We start from the raw sequence: 20169 nt of genomic DNA, 5'->3' as shown, positions 1-20169 counted from the left end.
AAAATACTTGTCTTTAAGAGCAGTTTAAAGCTTAACTCAAAACGGAGCCGCAGAACAGAATGGTTTGAAGGTAAACTGTTATAAAGCCCTAAAGAGAAGGCCCATCAGAGAGACACGACAACTAGAGGACGAGCAAGAAGGAGAGTGATGTCTCGCACATGCATTTCTTGGTTATAAGTTACAATAGAAAGGTGTCTCTGAAACAATAGAGAAAAAAATGGGGACAGAAAGAGGGAACACCACACAAGAGGAAAATGAGAAGGTGAAAGAAGAAGGTGCCAGATATTCCCAACCTGTGGTGTCAGGGCGACAGGAGTGATGCCAAAGCTGCTTTGTTTGTCTCGGCTGAACACAAGCTTCCATAAGATGATGTCAAGGATGAAGGTCTATGGAATAGTGCAGTGTGCATGGGAAAGAATTACAGAGCGGCTAATTTGATTTCTCATAGCGTCTGCATTGTTTGTTTGTTTTTTTGGTGGCAAGAAGAAAGTGCATGTATACTGCTGTATCAAAATGCTGAACAAAATGCTAAAATCTTTGATTATGTGCAAAATATATATTATTTGTATTCAATTAAAACAGTGAAAGGAGTTTTCACAGGAAGTTTAGGAAATAGCCTCATCTAGGGTGCTAATGAGTACATCAATGCAAGGTAGTCATCTAAAAGGAAAGCAGAGGCGTTATGATACTGCTCCACTGAGTGTGCTATCCATTGTCATGCTGGTGCAGCAATAAATTATCTTCTATCCATCTATAAACTAGAGCAAGACAAACATATGCTGTTTTGATGATTTTCAAAAGCCCAACAACTGTTAACATTTCAGAAAAAAAAACACACCTTAAAGTGTTAACTATTACAAATACTGTAGTTTGTCCCTTCAAAGAAAAAAACATTTTTACTTCACAAAATAAATTCTTCTCACAACACAAGATTGATCCTGCTGTCCAGCTAAATGAGACAAAGATGAGCACACTGCAAGAAAAAAACAAAAGCTGAACATGAGAAAAATATCGACTTTAACCATGTGTTTAAGTGTGTGTGTCTTACCTCCATGAAAACAGACACGGCAGCATTGACTAAGATGATGATGAAGAGTTTTATCTTCCATTCAATCGGGACACAAACAATCTGTACAGAGAGAGAAAGAGATACTCCAACGCTGACATCCAGAAATTATTTGAAAGACAGCCTTGTTTTACGGCTTTATGTGCCTGCAACATTTGAGTTAGGCCCATCTGAATGATATAGATAAAGAGTATAGAGCTCGGCATGATAAAACAAGCAACACCAGTCTTGTGTTAACGTCTTCTTACCTCCAGAAACTCATCAATGCCTTTGACAGGGTGGAACATGATGAACAGCAGGAAAACATACAAACTCAAGGCAGACAGCACGAAAGGCCCTGGTGAGAAAACATGCACACACAGAATTATAACATATAAAAGTAACTTTGTAACTAATGCATGAGAGATTTATAGGAAGGATGTTTCTTACAATTCTTGTAGCTAGGCTGCCTGAAAGGTTTTCCCTTTGAGAAAACGATAGCAACAACGAGATACTGGAAGGAGGAGACATAGAAGAGGCTGGTGTTCTCGTAGTTTTGGATGTTGTGGTCGTCCACTTCTGTGTCATTGTGGTCAGACACGTTCATAAACGATGACAGGTTGCAGACACTAGGTGAGAGGAGTTTGATTCAAGAACAATCAAAATACATTTTCAGTCTGTGGTCAAAATACAGACATCTACAACAACAGCGTACTAGGGCCATTGTTAACTTTTTTTGTCTAACATTAAAGGCAAAAACAGTAAAAATAAAAAAAGTCACAAATTTAGCCTCAGTCTAAATTTCATTGCGTATAAAGTAGTGTTCGGATAGTAAGAATGGAGTTTTTCCTTTTATTTTTAACTACAACGGCCCAAATAAGATGTCATAGAAATCTGTGCAAATTACAGTTATTATGAAATTATTCTCAATTAATATCTACTTAACAATTATGTTGTGATGTTATCTTTGTTTAGCTGAGGTACATTGACAATGATAGCAGGTACCCACTCTGTAAGTGGAGTCCAGACTGTGTACCAGGGCTGCTGTCGGACCCAAAGGAATGTAATGGTCTGGAAGCCCAAGCAGATGAGGATCTGGGTCAGCACGGAGAACAACAGAGGCCCTGAGATCAGACCTGATGGGGGACGACGTGACACCAGTTCCTTCCAAGCTGGATTCAGACTCACTGAGGAGCAGTGGGAAACGATGAAGATGGGAGAAAACAGACATTATGGGTGAGGAGAAGAGACCTGAAGTAAACCTATAGGTTAAGAAAAATAAAAGCGAGACAAATCACCATGATATAAAAAATATAAAAATAAAAATAAAAATGTCTTATACTTACTGGTAAAGACAATGAGGAGGATGATGGCAATATCGATGAAGAGGAACTGGAAGTCTCCAAGGTTGCTGAGGATCTTAGAAACAAAATCAACAAACGGCACAGATTACAGTCTGGATTTCTCACACATTCCTCAGCTCCTATTGTTTGTGGAAGCAGCATTACATACAGAGTAGAGGAGAGTGACGCTGATGTACTGGATGATGCTGTAGAGCGCCATGAACTTGAACACACAGAAGGAGGTGATGAGAGCAGCACGCCCCTCCCTGTAAAAGCAACACAGAGTAACATTATGTCATGTAGATATACAAACACAACTTGGCATAAAAAAGCCCTTCTCAGCACTATGAGTTAGTAGGTGAATTTAAAAAGCATGTGGTGGTTTACTTGTATTTAAGTGTGAAAATGTAACAAATTTTAAGAGTTTATGCTTCATTACCACCACTACTAAATAGCAAGTAATGACAACAACATTCATTCACATTTTCTCTGCTATTTATGTATTTACTGTGTGTCACAGAAATAAAAAGAAATGAAGACTAACTTGATGAGGCTGGGGACACAGGAGATGTTGGGGGTCCTGGAGGTGAAGGGCGAGGCTACAGAGGCCTCGAGTTCTGACAGAGAGATGCCACCATGTGCCCTCTTCAGAGCCTGGGTGAGGAAAGTGAGAAATATAAAGTATGACTCGACTACAATCAATCAACGTCAACCTGATATTCTCATATTAATAGTTACTTTTGAAATGCCTGTACATACCCCACAGTCGTTTGCTCCGTCTCCGCACATCCCCACAAAGTAGCTGTGAGCAAATAAAGAAGAGCAGTGACTCTGTGCTGAATGGTTCTGACTGAAGGCCGATTCAACTGCTGCGACTCTCTTCAGTGGCAAGCAGCAAATACTGTGGATGTAACGCTTCAATAAACTTTGGACTACATCACGTTTTCGACATTGATACTTACTCTACGCCTTGCAACACCTCAATGAGTTGAGTTTTCTGGTCCGGGGCCATTCTGGCAAACACTGTGCCATGCAGCACCAGCTGCAAGGCAGAACATACAATAATAACATATATTTTAGGTATTGTGGAGATGGTTGCACCCAAAGAACAGTAGGAGCAACTTTATCGTTTCCTCTTCAGTTACAGAAAAGGTTGGAGGGATGTCCACTCTCATATAAGAGCCCTCGTACCTTTTGAAGCATGTCAGGGAAATGCTCGGAGATAACGGCAAACGATTTTCCGTTCATAGCAAAGTGGTACAGCTCTTTTGTTTTGGGCTCATCTACGTGACACACATCCTCCAGACTGATGTTCACGTCCTGTTAAAAGTAATGACAGTGTAGATTAGAGCCAATCCATTATAAAATACTTACTCAGACTAATTCATTCTATGTTTTGCAAAGGTCATATTTTGTATGCAACTGTTGTATTGGATTGCACTATGTAAACAAATGTATTTAGTTGTTTAAATTATGTTCTTTCATATACACTGAAACAAGACTGTGTGCTGACTTTATTCAAGGTCTTCTTAGCATTTTTTGGCAGTTTAAAGCAGATCGTTTTTCCAGTGTTAAAATCATTTGTGCGCACACTTAAAAATATTTTGCTTGGATCTTTCTTTGACTGACAAAGAGGCAGCAAAATGGGATTCCCTAACCTCCTCGTCATTAAGAGCAGCCAAATGACCAACAACTTCACTTTTTGGGTTTCAGGGACAGTTAAGACACAGGAGTATACGCCCACATGTAGCCTTGTATTGTGTGTCTGATTGTGCAAGCCTTTATATATCGGTAGCTCTTTTTCCCCATGTGTGTTTTGTGCGAGTATTCGTGTTAGCATTAGCCCCATCGCCTCACCTCCAGGCGGGATGTCTTGTTCGCCTTGTCAGCGTATCTCCAGGTGATCTTCGCAGCTTGTCCATCATGGGGAGGGAGGGCATCAGCAATGATGACTGTGTCTTGGGGAGGGATCATTCCACAGTCCCGGGCCACAGAGATCGCTGTCAGCATGTTGTCACCTGGATTGTGAATACAGCACAAATGTATTATTTTGCTTTTCATTTTTCATGAGTTACCAAATAAATTTTCAGCTTCAATGTGAAAGGTGAAAGCTAGGCATGGTATTAAGAAAAATCCTCTGGTGGATGTTGGAGTTAGTTTGTGCCAGTTACATTGAGCAGCCTAGAAAAGTTATTAATTGAGATTACAGGTAAACTTGAGTAAATTCCAGAGGGATTGCATGTTCTGAATGCCAATACACAGATTACCAAACTAATTATGCTGCCTGTGTCAATACATGGTTTTTAATGAGCAACTAAAGACAGAGAAAGACATGAAAGATTGTGTGTCATGTTCACTGTATGGATTAATTTGCATATCTGAGTGTCCTCCTTAGTGTTCATGTCATTAGTCGTTTAGTTAAAGGTTGTGTGAATGTGAGCATGGTCTCACCAGTAACCATGACTGTGCGGATGCTGGCTTGGTAGAGGTCCTGCAGCACCGCTGGAGTTTCTGGCTTCAGCTTGTTCTGCATGATGATCAGACCAAGGAACTCCATGTTTGCCTCAATGTGATCCCTAATTTAACAGAAAATCCATACACATTTGTATTCAAATGTCAGTGATTATAGGAATGCAGGCGTGACAGTGTGAAGTAACATGCTAAAAAAAAAATTCCCTGAATAGGTTTAAAATGATGGTTAACTGTAACAATATCGATAAAACACAGAACACTACCTGTTGATGTTCTGCACTTTGTGCCAGGTGAGTTTGGATTCAAGTCGACGATGAGCCAGAGCGATGACCCTGAAACCCTGCTTGGTGTAGCCCTCCAAAATCTCTGCAAAGTTTTCTGGCACTGCAAAGAGACAGCGGAACATTCCATTTGTCTGAACAATAAACAATAATCTAATTTTCTTGCTTATTGGCCTATAAATATACCGGCCACCGATGTATCCTGCATCCCTAAAAATAAGACTTTTAGTGCTATACAGCAAGATAGCAGTAACAGTAATTAGACTACTCACCTGTCTCTTTCTTGCAGATACTAGCCACCACTTCTGGCGCTCCCTTCATGTAGGCATCCATACGTTTCTCCCCCAGCAGGCGAGCCACCACACACATCCTCTGGAGTGCTGAAGAAAAGGGAAACTGGCGCACGATACCTATCTCATACGCTGACTATATATGCGCACACGCACACGCACACGCACACACACACGCACACACACACACACACACACACACAAATAACCGTCTTGTCAAGAAAACAATGAAATATCCATCACGAACAATGCTTGTAAATGTCCAATCGCAAAATTACAATTCCTGGGATATTGGCTTAATTTAATGTTGGTTGACAAAATCTTGACACCTATACAGATTAGATCGGCATTTTTTTGAGACTAAGGATAATAAGGAATTAGGAATTGCTCATCTTAGACAGACTTTTATTGTATCTGGCCAAGATTAGTAAATAGAAGGCCACTATTACACCCAATTTTAGTTAAAGTTAAAATCTAAACTTTTTTGTAGTAAATCACTTTTTACAGTTATGGTTACAAACTCTCTACCTCCCTACACTCGTATTATGAGTGTAATTCATTTGACAAAAAGAGACAAAACACACACACACACACACAACAAACAAAAGTTTGCATTATTACTATTCATTTATTTATTTAGTACTTTTTCAAAAAGGAAGCAGACTACTTACCGTGAGCTCATAGAGTTCCTAGAATGAGAAAAAGAGCAGAGTTTGTCAAATCAAGTAAACTAATCATTCACAGTATTAATCATGTTACTGTTGTTGTGCTCTGGTGGTAGCGTCCATTTATGTTGCATTGAGGTACAAGCCAATATAGCCAATAAACTAAAAATTGCAGAATAAAAAAGTCAGAGAAAGAATAACACAATATCAAAAACCACTCTCCAAATCTAATATTTTATTAACAACATTAGATTTATAGATCTGTATATAGTTCAATGTTTGTAATGAAAATATAGGATTGTGGATATTTCCCAGACTTTGAAGACCTGTGGTCGTTTTTAGGAACGACTGGGTTGCTCTTCATACCATGTCCTGCTCTGGTGATGCCTCAGGCTCTGGGGGCAACAGCTGTTTTGGGGGTCGAACAACAGTGGGCATGATACGGTTGTGGAGAGCTGTTTCCTCCTCAGTGGCCTCCTCCAGGATCTGGGCAGACAAAGGTTTAGAGAAAATAAGGTTCAGAACATTTTTTTATTGAACAGCAAGAGATATCAAGAATGTGTAAACATATTTGACATAATGAAAATCTTTTAGATACTCTCTCTCACTGCTTACACATACAATGATTTCCAAAGGCTATTTGTCCCCACAATCTGACTAATTACATTCCCACTGTGCTGCTTTGACCAACATTATGCTTTTGAATAGATACAGAACAACTCACCCAGCCTATAGCCTCAAACATTTTGAGGTCCAGAGGATCTCCAGACAGCTGGCCTTCTATTTTGGTAAGAGAGTGGCAGGTGGCCATACAAGCCACAAACTGAGACTTGACAAGATTTTCCTTATATGCGTTTTCCTCTGACAGATGGAAACTAGAGAAACAGCAGGTGAACGAGGAAAGAAGGTTTACTGATTGGGAGAGGCTCAAGTAAATAGAACTGATGTAAAAACATATTTCATGAGGAGAATAAAAATGCTTCCAGAAGCAATGGATTTCAACTACATGTATAACAAAAAAGTACAGAAACAGTGCATGATTATTAATATTATTGATTCTTGCCTCTATTATTTTTCTAAAATAAATAATCATCACTCAATATTCATACACATTATAATATCTGACAAACAACTGCATTACTGTGCAGCTGAATACAAAATATTACAAGTGGATACTAGCTGGTTGAAGATTTAGCTGATCTCTTCTGATATCTAAATAATTTCACGAGCGGTTTGACACAATCATCACACAATAATCCCAGTTCATAATCAGTGAGATTTCAACATTTACAAGAATTTTAAATGAGACCTTGCGACAAAGACATTCCAAATCCTTTCCACCAGGTAATCAGCAAAGCAATACCAGCTCAGTAATGTGCAGCCTAAATGTATTGGAAGAGTGGTATTTCCACGGTTGATTCATTAGAGTACAGACCAGCTTACCTGCCATTCTCAACCCTCTGGACTCCCCATAGGTCTAATCCATCTTCTGTCAGAGTTCCAGTCTGTAAGCAGAAAGAAAGTATCCCTTTAGAAGTACATTTGTGATTAAATCAAATAGAATGAAATCTAATTTCTCCATTACTCAAAATGTTCCAGTGGTACTACTGTTCAGATCACTATGTTGTATATGTCTGCACATATTGTTTAATTTCAGGTGTGTACTTTCTTGTTGGCCTCCAGAAAATGGAAACTCTTCTTCAGCAATATCTAAGGTAAGTGCTGACTACTTAAGGAGCATAAACGGTAGTAATAAAACCACTAGTACTCGCCTTGTCAAAGCAGACCAGATTGAGCTGACCGCAGATATTGATCCTCTGTGGACTGATGCAGAAAATGCCAAGTTGTTTGAGGCGTCGCTGGGCGTACACAATGCCAGCTGTCATGGCGGCTGGCAGCGCCGGTGGCACAGTGATGGTGATGATGTCCAGGGACTCAATGATGATGGTCTTAGCTGGCACCTGGAGCAGACAGAAAGGAAAAAAGGTCAGGAAACTTTTGAATGTTTGATAATGACTTGTCTTCAGCCCTCCTAAAACTGAAAGGGATTCTCAGTTCACAAGAGGCTGCTAAAATCATGCTTTGAGAGTCAAATATGTGACAGTGTGGTACAGCAAAGTCTCTCCTCTGACTGCTCATTTCCACAGCAAATCCAAAGCAAGGACTCAAAAGAACAGATCCTCCAAGAATGATGCTTATCTTACAACCCTATAATCCTACAACATCCCTATAATCATGCAACAAGGGTTACAGAGAAGGGAAAACCAATGTCTCAAACAGTCCATGTTCTGCAGCACACACTGATTGAGAAATGTATGGCCTTGCAGTTTTTAAGTTGCAAAAGCTTTTGCAAAAAGTTGCACCAAGGGAGGGAAAGGCTAAAAGACCAGTCAGTAAGTATCAAATGACTCAAGTAACTAAGAGTTTGTTTTTATGCCAACAAAAAATCTCTTCAGTTCACTTTCAAGCTTCAGCCACTGTGAGCTGGTCAACAGATAAAACTGTGGTTGTATTCAAGCAGCTCACAAGTACGTAAATCAACAGAAAGACAAAGCCAATCAATGTTCTATAGGACAGTCCCAGATTTGACTTTCTGACAGTTGCACTCCCTTTTTTCGTCCCCCTTTACTTCTGAAACTCTGAACCCATCAAAATTAGAACATTGACATTTGTTTAATCTGCTCGTCACTTGCGAGATTACCTTGTTCATGACGCTGAGGACAATGGAGTAGACAAAGCCAATTCCAGCCACAGCCACCAGACACAACAGGAAGAGGTAGGCATCACGGTACAGCTTGAAGTCGGTGGGTTTTGGGTAGAGGATAGAGCGCACCAGCTGGCCTTTGGCTGTGCTGAAACCTGGGTGAAGAGGTTGTTAAGAGAAGTTTTGGGTGAAAAGTATTTCAGACAGGGGCTAAGGTCTCTGAACTGTATTAAACAAGGATTAAACTGCAGAGCACATAATAGAAAAGCTTCCTGAATAAAAAGGGATATGTCCCTTTATGACATTTTATGTTTTAGTACCCACATTTCTACACCAGAAATCAAGGAAATGTACACCAATTTACAGATTATCCAAACATTAACAGTTCTGAATACACACACACACACACACACACACACACACACACACACACACACACACACACACACACACACACACACACACACCTGTGCTGACGACTACAGCCTTGACCAGGTCTCCTGTGTAGAAGCGGGTCTGGATGACGTTGGTCCCACAGAAGAGTGTGTGTCTCTTATGTTCCTCTGTGTTGTAGGCACTGTCAGCCTCCTCCCCCCTCTCCCCGGGCGATGGGTTGGGGAGGTTGGTCTTCGTCACAGGAACGCTCTCACCTGATGGGGGTTAGATCGATATTAGGACTGGCTGCTGTGAGATTAACAGGAAAAGCGTTTTGCCGTTTCAGAATCAGAAACGGTTTATTGCCAAGTTTGTTACACATACAAGGAATTTAGCCAAGTGATTTGTTGCAGTAAAAAAAAAAAATAGTTTGGAGTCTCTTGTGCCCGTTTGTTAAGTTCATGAAAAAAATATACTACAGTGGTTCTCACTCTTGAGTTACTTAAATTTCCAGATGTCGCCTCTAACCTGTGAGCATGCTTTCATTGACGATGCAGGTGCCGCTGACCAGCACGGCGTCACATGGCATGATGGTCCCATTGCTGGGGATGACCATCACGTCACCGGGCACCAGATCAGTAGACAAAATCTCTTCGATTTCTGCCAGGAAGAGGGGGTGCAATGGAGGAGTGAAGAAGGTAAATGTGTGCATTAAATACAGACAGGTGAAGTGCAGTGTGGGTAACTAAATAGAAGACAGGAAATGCTACGTGTGTAGAAAGGTGTAACGTGTGTAAATGAGCCGTAGCAGTATCAGATGGTGCATGTAGGGGTGAGGAAGGAGATATTTTGTCTTGTTCAGTACATCTCTCATTACACACACCTCTCTAGGCAGCAGGAAAAAAAGCTTAGGTATCACAAGCAGGGCCAGCGCAGTAAATGGATGCGTAAATTAAAGCATCAGCAGTCTACAGACTCAAACGGATTCTGAGCATGAGTTAAATGTTGTCCTTTGGCCAACTCACAGAATTTCAAATGGGTTACAGCTGATAAGACACCTGATGACACTGTCATGCATCATCTCTGCAGACACTATCGCTCATTTAAAAAGGAGTTCAGACATACGAAAGAATGTGCAGAACTATTTGAGTGCTTTTTAAAATGTACACACATGCCATGCCCGCTATCAAACATACACCATGTCTCTTCTCCAAGTCTGCATTTTCCCACCCTAGCAGCCAAAGCAGTGTAACTAGTGTAATTGAGTTTGGCCAAGCACAGAAGCACAAAACATGTCTACCATCAGGTTTGCTTTGGAAAGCATTCAGAACAGCAGGAGACTGAACAGAATAAAACATGCCATGCACTACTATTAAAAATGACTCTACGGAGGCCACAGAAAAAGACAAAAATGAAAAGAATTGACAAACCATTGTTGGCTCGGCATACAGACACACGGACAATACTGTGAGTTGCCACCATATCATGAAGCATGATGTATTGCTGGAAAAAAAAAGAAAAAAAAGATGAGAAACTTTACACCGCTTCTTGATCCCCATGACCACGTGTGTGACTGCAAAGTTGTTTTTGTCTGAGTTTGACTATGTAGCCAGCAACAGCAGGCCGTTTACGAAATTTCATGTTAATCTTGGCCATTAGCTGTTGAAGTATCTTGCTCTGGATCAAAGTGTTGGGGCGGAGAAACCGGCAAAAACATCAAAAGCAAAAAGTTCAGTAACCTGGCATAAATGTGTCTCTAAATTACAATTATACTAAGCATAATCCAATAACAAAATGTCAAACACAAGGGGATAATTGCTTAACTCTCAGCCTGTGTATGAGCACATGAATCTACTTTCTCTTCCATTTCAATTTAACCAGGTCATGTCATAACTATGAGGTCAGATAAACGGCTCAACCCTTTTGTGAAGCTCACCTTTTTGATGGTGTACAGAGAGGTAGCTATGGATATGACCGACATGAAAAGAATGGCCACAGCATAATAGTAATACTCATCGGCACTCCACAGGATCACACTGAAGAGCTGGAAGATGTAGAAAGGGTTTAGAACCTGCAGGGGGAGACAAAGAGTCATATTAGTTTGGCAACTGCAGAGGCGAGAGCATGAAGGAACAACTACAATGAATTTAAAAACCGAGACGTCTACTTGAGGGCATAACCAAGATGCTACCAAGACAGTGAGGGGGAAAAAACACAAATTATCACATTCACATGCTTTAGCCGTGTTTGAGGTGCAAGGGTATGAGATGCATTAGGTAATGTTACCCAAGTTGTTTGAATGCGAGTTGTGACCCACATCACTGTGTTGGTCTGCAGGGGGCATTAGTGTAGTATTTACCAACGTACCTCATACATACTGTACATACACTCTCCTCTTGTAGAAATACAAAGAGTAGATATCCCAAATACCTTCCTTAACAAGTATGCACATAACTATGCTCTATCTACTAGCTGGGAAAGAGAAAAAGTTAGATTGGTTAATTAGTGTGGTTTTGACAATGTTTGTTTTAGCAGCAACTGAACAGAAACCATAACCAAACAAGTCTGTAACTTGTAACATATGAGCACACAAGTTGACATGGTGCCTTTCATTCAAGGGGAATTCAGACTGAGTTAAAGAAAAGACTGCCTGTGTTAATGCAAAGTGGGCCCTACCTCTTTGATAAGCAGCTTGAAAACAGAAGGCACTTTCACTGCAATTTCATTCACTCCGAAGAACAGTCTCCTGACAAAGAGGTGAAAGAGACATTCGTGAGCCAAGTTTGAACCAGACCTTCATATCTAAACACACATACACATGCAAACATACACATGGTATGCAGCAAAGTTACACAGCAATGTACCATTTAAGGTACAGGGTATGCAGGTTTTCATGAACATTACCAGATGATTTCTCTCATTGCTTCCTCCTCTCATTTAAATTATCCATGCTCTGTACAGTATAAATTATCATTTTAACATCTCTGCACTGACTTCCCCTGACCACTTCTGAGAATATAAACTGCAGCTAGTGTAACTCAAACAACAGAATAATGTGAGTACCCTCCTCCTATCTGGCTGTCTAAAGTTGTGCAAGCTTTCCTTCAGACAGGTGATGTTACCTGTACTCCTGCTGGTTCCTGGTCAGGCCTGCACTGTGCTCCAAGTGGAGGGTGGAGCAGCTGACCTGCAGATCATCCAGGCCACTGTTGGGGAAATATTGGTCAAGGCAGGGGACAACGTCAACACTTAACACTTGTGTTGTAGGCACAGTTGTGTGTAATTCAGACGTTTTACAGCTTGTTTCCTCATTTTTCTTTACAGCTTTTTGTTAGTTAACAAATGTGACTGTGCATATTTAGTTATCTTTACTGCTGTGTAATGCTGTGCACACACTGCCCGATAAAGCCCTTAAACAACTTAGCTCACTTTAAATGAAGACTTTTCTGCTGTGAAAGTGTCTGCAAACTGGTTTAAAAAAAAAAATAGCCTGTCAAATGTGTGTAGATAATAAAAGAACTCTTACTTTAAAACGTCAAAGTTCTGCACCCCGTCGTTCCAATAATACTTTGTGCTATGGAAGGTAAAATAGCGAATCTGAAGGAAATACAATAGGGGAGGGGGCAAGAGGAAAGAGACATTACAGCATTACTGTACGTACATATTTAAAGGAAAGAAACAGTCAACTTAAAAAATAACAGAAAACTGATGAGAGAAGCAGTTTCACAAAGTGCAACATATACAATTTTCGATAATATCACTTTGAATAGTTGAATGAGTGGAGGACATTACATTATATTTGTATTGTTGAGTTTGTTGGGATGAGGCATTATGTAATGAATGTGGTCAATGGAGAATACCCACAAGGACAGCGAGGCTAATGAGTGCATGCATCTCTGTGCTTCAAACAGAAAGAGAGGGGCAGAGTTCTGTTCTCATACATTTTACAATCTGCGGTATCACTACTGATAAATAAGCAAGTATAATTACTAGTGCTGGGCAACGATTAAAATTAAAATCGCATTGTTATGCGCAAAGTTCAATAATGAATTCAAAAGTAGTGTATTGCGCACTTTTATTTTAAAAGTACTGCTATATGAACAAAAGTGCAATAACATTTGGTTTGCAAACACTTTAAACAAATAAGGTGCTTTTTAACAGCAGTATTCCCTTTACACAGTAGCAGATATATTTCTTGCACTATCTGTGCTAAGTGTGCTGACTTCATTTGAAACGGAAGTTCCACTGCTGTGCAACATGAATAAAATGTTATGCGCACGTTTCAGCAAAATGTCTGTCTTCATTACAGTCAGAGCATGTGAATGCAGCTCTCACTGTTCATCAATATAATGCACTGTAACTCTGAGGTCATTATGGTTACCCAGCGATGTCTAGTTGTCTCCAGTGAGAGCAACAGCTGGTGCACGTTGTAACGTCGTCGCTTTTGTAGTCCTCTCCTTTCCATACAACTCGTGTATTCTTCTTGTGATGGTGCGTCTTAAGGGAGGCTCATATGTGCCGTCATTCGTTGCGATCCTAAAGGTGCGTTCACAACAAACGCGACGCAAACGCACCTTGAGAACGTTCCTCAGACCAACATCTTCCACAATATTAATCGGCCTGCAGTTTGTAGCTATCCTCTTCGCTGTGGCATTTGTTAGCTTGACTTGCTTTTGTTTATCTATACTTCTCCCACACGCTGCATCCAACGTAGTCTCCCGAAGCCTCCCTCCACTGTTTGGGTAACTTGCTGGCATCAACGGTGTGTATTGCATTTAAAAAAAAACTGTGTTAATGCGCGATAACATAATTGTCGGCGTTAATTAATTAATGCGTTAACGCGATAAGTTGCCCAGCACTAATAATTATACATGAGTACAACTTGCCAACCCTTCTATCAACTTTGGAAACAAAACACAGATACTTGGCCAGTCTGGCAGCCGGTTTATGGTTTCCATCACTGATATATTCTGCGCGTGTGTGTGTGTGTGTGTGTGTGTGTGTGTGTGTGTGTGTGTGTGTGTGTGTGTGTGTGTGTGTGTGTGTGTGTGTGTGTGTGTGTGTGTGTGTGAGTCAATCGTTAACAGACAAGATTAGTGACTCGCATGCAGGGGTGCTGCGGTTGAAGTTGCCTAACTGCAACAATAACCCATGAACAGGTTAAATCCATCATTTATTTCCAGCTGCAGTGTATGCGCAAAACAGGCAACTGTCCCCGGTTCACCCATACGGGAGTTAGCAGCCACGATGTTGCGTGCATTGTCGTGGACACATGCAGCCACTTTCCCAGTAAGTTTGTTTTTAGTTCAGCTTTGAGGTTGTCAGCTGTGTGTCTGCCTGGCGTACTCTGTCAGGGCTTCTGCCAGTGCATCACAAGCCTGGCATTACAAGGTGTGTGTGTGTGTGTGTGTGTGTGTGTGTGTGTGTGTGTGTGTGTGTGTGTGTGTGTGTGTGTGTGTGTGTGTGTGTGTGTGTGTGTGTGTGTGTTATATTGTGGAGACAGGTGCCTACCTGTGTGGGCTGGTAGTCGCCAAATCTTCTGATGAGCTCCTGAGCAGGGCTGCCATCGGAGGGGTGGGGATTATGTCCGTTGGCCAGATGGGGGGAGGAGAAGGGACAGGAGGGAGAGGAAGGGGAGGGGGAGGTGGTCTGGGTCTCCAGGCTGTGGAAGGGGTTGCTCCCCGGGGCCAGCATCACTCGTACCCTGGCCAGGAACCAGCGTCGAAACTCATCCTAGACAAAGAAATATGCAAAGTTGTAGTCCTGGAATACTTCATTCACAAAATTACCATTTGTATATCAATTATTCACCCTGAGTTACCCTGAATTATGGAGGAAAACTGTTCTTGCATGCCTCCACCTGAAGAAAGATGCATGTGTACGTGTGTGTGTGTGTGTGTGTGTGTGTGTGTGTGTGTGTGTGTGTGTGTGTGTGTGTGTGTATATATATATATATATATATATATATATATATATATATATATATATATATATATATACGCATATATATACATATATATATATATATATATATATATATATATATATATATATATACACATATATACATATATATATATATATATATACACATATATATATATATATATACATATATATATATATATATATATATATATATATATATATATATATATATATATATATATATATATATATATATATATATATATATATATATATAGTACAGTATCAGCTTTTAAAGCTGTGCGTGAATACAACTGTTGTATTGTAGCAGCACAGTAAATGCCTGAGTGAATCCTACAGACAGTCACACCAGCAGGAATACAGATAATTTAGTGTGTGTGTGTGTGTGTGTGTGTGTGTGTGTGTGTGTGTGTGTGTGTGTGTGTGTGTGTGTGTGTGCTCGTGTCTGCATTCCTTTCTCTCTGTGTTGGTCTCATGCTTATGTACATGTGCTTGCATTCTCCCATTACCGTCTATGTGTAATCCATGTGTTTGATTCTGGGTCATTTTAAATACTCTCATTAGGGTTAAAGCATTAGGAGTAACCTTCAAGTGTAAACATTTTGCTGCTGCTCACTTCTTAAAGAGGCTTGTTCAGAAATAGGAATTTGGTTGATGGTTACCTGCTGTTGAACTTGGAAGGGAGTTCAACAGCAGGATAAGTCACTACAGAATCCTACTGTTGTTCTGTTTTGAGGTGAGGAACGTAACGTCCCTCCAGTAGCTCTCCTGGTGCTGCTGTTTACTCGTTATCCAGTTTGACAAGCATGACAAGTTAGCATTAGCTCGTTAATAACAGTAGTAAAGCAGGGGTGGTATAGTTTGCAAGACTAAAGACACGTTTTTATTCACTCGCCTTTTCCCCGCCGATTCATCGATTAATCGAAAAAATAATCAACAGATTAATCGATTATTAAAATAATCGTTAGTTGCAGCCCTATTTAACATATTAAATATACTGTCATATATGACAAAGGAAAGCAGCAAATTGTCCGATTTGGGAAGCTGAGACCAGTAAATATTTGCTTTAAAAATGACAAACAATTCATGAGATATGTTGACTAAGCGATTCATTATTGCAGCTTCACTTGCTACCTACTGTGGAGCGCAGCAATACCACTTCGGCATCACGGGCTGTGGTACGGGTGCAGGTGGATTTGACGCACCACTCTGGCATCCAGTAGAGCAACAGGAGGAGGAAGCCCCCCGTACACAGCACCCCGAAGCCCACCAGGGCCAGCCGCCAACGACACAGACGGTAGCCCTGCAGCTCCTAAAGGGTGGGAGCAGAAAAGAGGATGCAGTCTTTTAAGGAAGAAAGCAATAATTCACACATTGGCCCCTGATGTTAAATGAAAAAGAGCCGTACCATCTCCTCCTCTTCCCCTTTGTTGAGGACCTTCAGGTCTTCCTTCTCCATGCTGCAGAACAGTTTGCCAAGCTCCTCCCTTAGTCACTGCAAACACAAACAGGCAAAATGTCAGCGTGAACAGTGTGGAAAACCATTTCAGCTCAACAGCAAATTAAAACCGGGACTATACACCAGAGGGTCACAAGATGCTTACTAGTGATACGATGCAAAAAGAGTATTGTGTGGAAAATGCTGTGTTTGTCACCACACATTTATCACATCTTTGATAGCTTCCTCTGTTATATAATGATCCTGGGGAAAAACCCAGATCATCACTAGTTTTATTTTATGCAGTTAACTCTGCATTCCTGTGGTTGCAAAACCATGCATGCACTACAAATAACTTAATAGTTGAGGTTTATGAGAAGGATTAGTGACCACAACTGTGCAGCCAATTAACATTTAATCTGGTGTGAAAATCTAATGGTACATTGGTGGGGCAAAGGGGTAACTTTGCTGGTGACCCTTGAAATCCAATTAGCCAGCCTTGCAACTATCCAAAACACATCACTGACTCAGAGTAACAGTTAAATTATCTAAAATGTAATATCCGTCTCTGAGCATACTGCAAAGTTCTTATTTCAGGATTCAAATGAATTAAAACAGCTTAAACAGGTTTTATAATGGATGAACAAGTGATTAATAAACTGGCTCCTTTGGGTACTCTGGGAATCATGGGGCAGGTAAGTGGCATGTAGACGGGCTATAAGGATGGTGAGAGGTGCAATGCAGAGGCAAGAGGTGTGAGAGTCGGACAAATTATGTGTAAGATTGTAATAATGATTTCATGGTAGGCTCAACAATTACATTTTATCAAAATCAAAATTTGGCCTATTGCAATTTTCAAACCACAGGAGGTGCGATATTTTGGCAAAATGTGTGTCAGCATACCAATTTAAATATTGTCGTGCTGCAGACAAATCCTGGCCTACACATCATATTCTACGAATTTAGGAAAACATTGTTGTTTGGTTCAGTTCCCTGCAAAAATCACCCCATAATTATTTTAATAATTTTTTCAAATGAAAAGGAGAATAATCATCCTCTAATTTGATATGTTACAGTGGAGTCACCATTAAATATATTTGCTGCTGAGAAGACCATCTGAGGTAAAGCTATTAGAGGTCAGTAGTTCATTTGAGCACATGACACACACACACACACACACACACACACACACACACACACACACACACACACACACACACACACACACACACACACACACACACACACACACACACACACAATCTACAAGAATGCACAGCACTTCCAAGACAGCTGCTTTATCTCAGATCACCTATCTCTTAAGAGTGTCATCACACCCACACACAGACCAACGGAGTAATCTATGCGTGTTACCAAATATCAAGCTCGACCCTATTCCCTCCTCTCAGTTGTCTCAGGGAGGACCAGCCAGCTGCCAAGGAGGGCACACTACCACTTTGTGTGAGTGTGTATGTGAATTCTGCATTGATACTGACAGAGAGGGGCATCTAGGTCAAAAGATGAACAGGCTTTTGGAAAAAACAGTTGGGCTGCAGGCTAAAAGTAGCTCCAGCAGGCTAGTTTGCCATTTTGTTGCTCGTGTATTGTATTGAGTTACAGAGAGAAACAGTAAAGCTGAATTCATGTACAGTCAAACTGATGAAGTAGTACGAGAGGTTAATTAGGCTAGTTGGTTATCAGTTAGTCAAACTGGTACACTGTGGATTTCACTGACACCTCATCCAGGGTTCTACAGTGCAAGCAGTTTGCTCGCATACCCCCAGTGACAATTAGAATGTGCAAATGTGAAACATTATTTGGGTGCACCACTGGGAATGACTCAGCGTTCTGACTAGGGATACCCCCGGGACCCTGGTTCTGAATTGTAGCCAGTTCTCAATACATTTTCAGGGTTATTTTAAGGGTGGTTCTTAAATAGTCACTTGAAGAAGTAAGGAAGATTAGCAGAGCGGAAAAATAGGATTTTGGTGTCATTTATGATGGCACATGCAGTCGCTCCACTTTGTCTTTCTCTCCTCTGCTGTGTTTGACTGAGGGCTCGGTTCAACTCCTACAAACACACACAAACACACACACACACATGCTGAGCAGAGAGACCGCAGAGGACAACTGTGCTTGTTACTTTAAGTGCAATACAACTCCTGTGAGTAAAATCCAATGAGAATCATTTATGAAAACAACCGTTGAACAAGCATAAACTTGCACAAAAGTGATATAATCCACTGTTATTTTTTCTGGAAAAGTCAGCTCCACTCCCAACCAGCAGAGTCCACATTAGCAGGATGAATGAGTAATGTTTTTAAGATTATTTTCAAACTTCACTTCTCTTCCTGTTTCCAGGGAGATATTATTTAGCTTAAAATGGTGGCTTTGATCTTGTACACATTGCTGTAAAATTCAGTATACATTTTTATTTAAAAGAGTCTAAATACATTTACTGTTGATACGAATAATGCGCAAAGCGTTCAGATGTTAAATCATGCAATGATACAGCCATTCATTCAACTACCAGCTGCTGAGATTCATCCGAATCAAATTAAATATGTAAACAAAAATGTCACATCCTCTTGCCTATTCTCTTTATGCCTATTGCTGGTTATATCCAAACTTCCAACTCGTGAAAATCTGCCCTCTGTCTGCAGGAATGCATTACCTTTACAAGTAAGCGTATGTGGGGTCAAAGTTGAGTTTTGTTAAACTAGCGCCACTGTTAAGGAGAGCATAGCCGCAGTCTCCATTGAAAAACAATGGCCTTTCTCTGTGCAGTGACTGTGTCTTTGGTGTGAATGTAGTGCACACACACACCCAAACAGAAACAAAAATAATCCAAAAACCACATGAAGTTACAGAAACGGGGAGAGTTAAAACACTATCTCTGAGGAGCCCTGGCATAGTGCATTAGGGCCACGGTGCCAATAGGACCACCTGGCTTCTGCATCTTGCATTGCTCTGATCCTGTATCAGTGCCCCCCACACTCTGATTTTTATCTGGCAGTTGCACCCGGGTGGACTTTTTCTCTGGCATACAGCGGGATATTTTGCTTAGGACCAAGCCCTTCCTTGTATTTTACAATAGCAGCCCCCTGGCCGGCGCTGGGCAGTGGGTGCAGTGCAACAAGAACAATCCCTCCCCGAACTCTGTTGTGACTGGAAATACCAACACCAGTTCATCATGCAAACAGTCTTTTACAAAACTGCTGTCCTGGCATGGTGACTCCCAGATAACACACCAATGACAATGGCACCCAAAAAAGGATTTAAAAGTATCAAGCTTATGTGGTTACTGTACCCTACGAAAGTTACGGATGTAACTACGGTTCTGTGAATCCTGGATGACCGCCAGAGGCTGTGCCCGGTGTTAAGCACCACCTCTGGCTGACCGTAAGGATGAAATGGAAAGATTGTTACATATTCTGTTATGAAGGAATCAATTGTTCAGATCACACAGGGTTGTAACAATAGACAACGCACAGGGTCCCAAAATTACAGGCTCCAAACAGACAGGAGGACACAGTTAAACCTTGGTGGCCCAGAAGCCACACATATTAACCCTGTTTAAGGCTTGGGTACCAATATGTCACATGTT

The 20169-nt window shown here is 40.9% G+C and overlaps 1 protein-coding gene across 2 annotated transcripts in view; it reads right to left on the bottom strand.

The window, feature by feature from the left end:
• Nucleotides 1-20169, bottom strand: part of atp13a3 (ATPase 13A3) — a 33722-nt gene that overhangs the window by 6134 nt on the left and 7419 nt on the right. The window contains exons 3-33 of one of the 2 annotated variants that reach the window (XM_068729195.1): nucleotides 16533-16619; nucleotides 16263-16436; nucleotides 14687-14908; nucleotides 12702-12772; nucleotides 12298-12381; nucleotides 11852-11921; nucleotides 11112-11246; nucleotides 10606-10678; nucleotides 9704-9835; nucleotides 9268-9450; nucleotides 8798-8955; nucleotides 7869-8057; nucleotides 7540-7601; nucleotides 6821-6971; nucleotides 6463-6582; nucleotides 6103-6120; nucleotides 5414-5567; nucleotides 5124-5244; nucleotides 4840-4964; nucleotides 4246-4406; nucleotides 3580-3708; nucleotides 3351-3430; nucleotides 3148-3190; nucleotides 2933-3042; nucleotides 2558-2654; nucleotides 2392-2464; nucleotides 2055-2232; nucleotides 1496-1674; nucleotides 1315-1403; nucleotides 1049-1129; nucleotides 294-386 (exon numbers count right to left, since the gene is read on the bottom strand). In XM_068729195.1, coding sequence (XP_068585296.1) covers nucleotides 294-386; nucleotides 1049-1129; nucleotides 1315-1403; nucleotides 1496-1674; nucleotides 2055-2232; nucleotides 2392-2464; nucleotides 2558-2654; nucleotides 2933-3042; nucleotides 3148-3190; nucleotides 3351-3430; nucleotides 3580-3708; nucleotides 4246-4406; nucleotides 4840-4964; nucleotides 5124-5244; nucleotides 5414-5567; nucleotides 6103-6120; nucleotides 6463-6582; nucleotides 6821-6971; nucleotides 7540-7601; nucleotides 7869-8057; nucleotides 8798-8955; nucleotides 9268-9450; nucleotides 9704-9835; nucleotides 10606-10678; nucleotides 11112-11246; nucleotides 11852-11921; nucleotides 12298-12381; nucleotides 12702-12772; nucleotides 14687-14908; nucleotides 16263-16436; nucleotides 16533-16583 — 3606 coding nt within the window. In that variant the 5' untranslated portion in view covers nucleotides 16584-16619. The remainder of the gene's footprint in view (nucleotides 1-293; nucleotides 387-1048; nucleotides 1130-1314; nucleotides 1404-1495; nucleotides 1675-2054; nucleotides 2233-2391; nucleotides 2465-2557; nucleotides 2655-2932; nucleotides 3043-3147; nucleotides 3191-3350; nucleotides 3431-3579; nucleotides 3709-4245; nucleotides 4407-4839; nucleotides 4965-5123; nucleotides 5245-5413; nucleotides 5568-6102; nucleotides 6121-6462; nucleotides 6583-6820; nucleotides 6972-7539; nucleotides 7602-7868; nucleotides 8058-8797; nucleotides 8956-9267; nucleotides 9451-9703; nucleotides 9836-10605; nucleotides 10679-11111; nucleotides 11247-11851; nucleotides 11922-12297; nucleotides 12382-12701; nucleotides 12773-14686; nucleotides 14909-16262; nucleotides 16437-16532; nucleotides 16620-20169) is intronic. The other variant, XM_068729204.1, reaches the window with a different exon arrangement.

Source organism: Cebidichthys violaceus, unplaced genomic scaffold (genome assembly GCF_023349555.1).
Source record: "Cebidichthys violaceus isolate CVI_PGR_0920_01 unplaced genomic scaffold, fCebVio1.0.p SCAF_101, whole genome shotgun sequence".
In the NCBI taxonomy this organism is placed as follows: domain Eukaryota; kingdom Metazoa; phylum Chordata; class Actinopteri; order Perciformes; family Stichaeidae; genus Cebidichthys; species Cebidichthys violaceus.
Note: the sequence above shows the minus strand (reverse complement) of the source record. Positions and strands in the feature narration are given on the sequence as shown.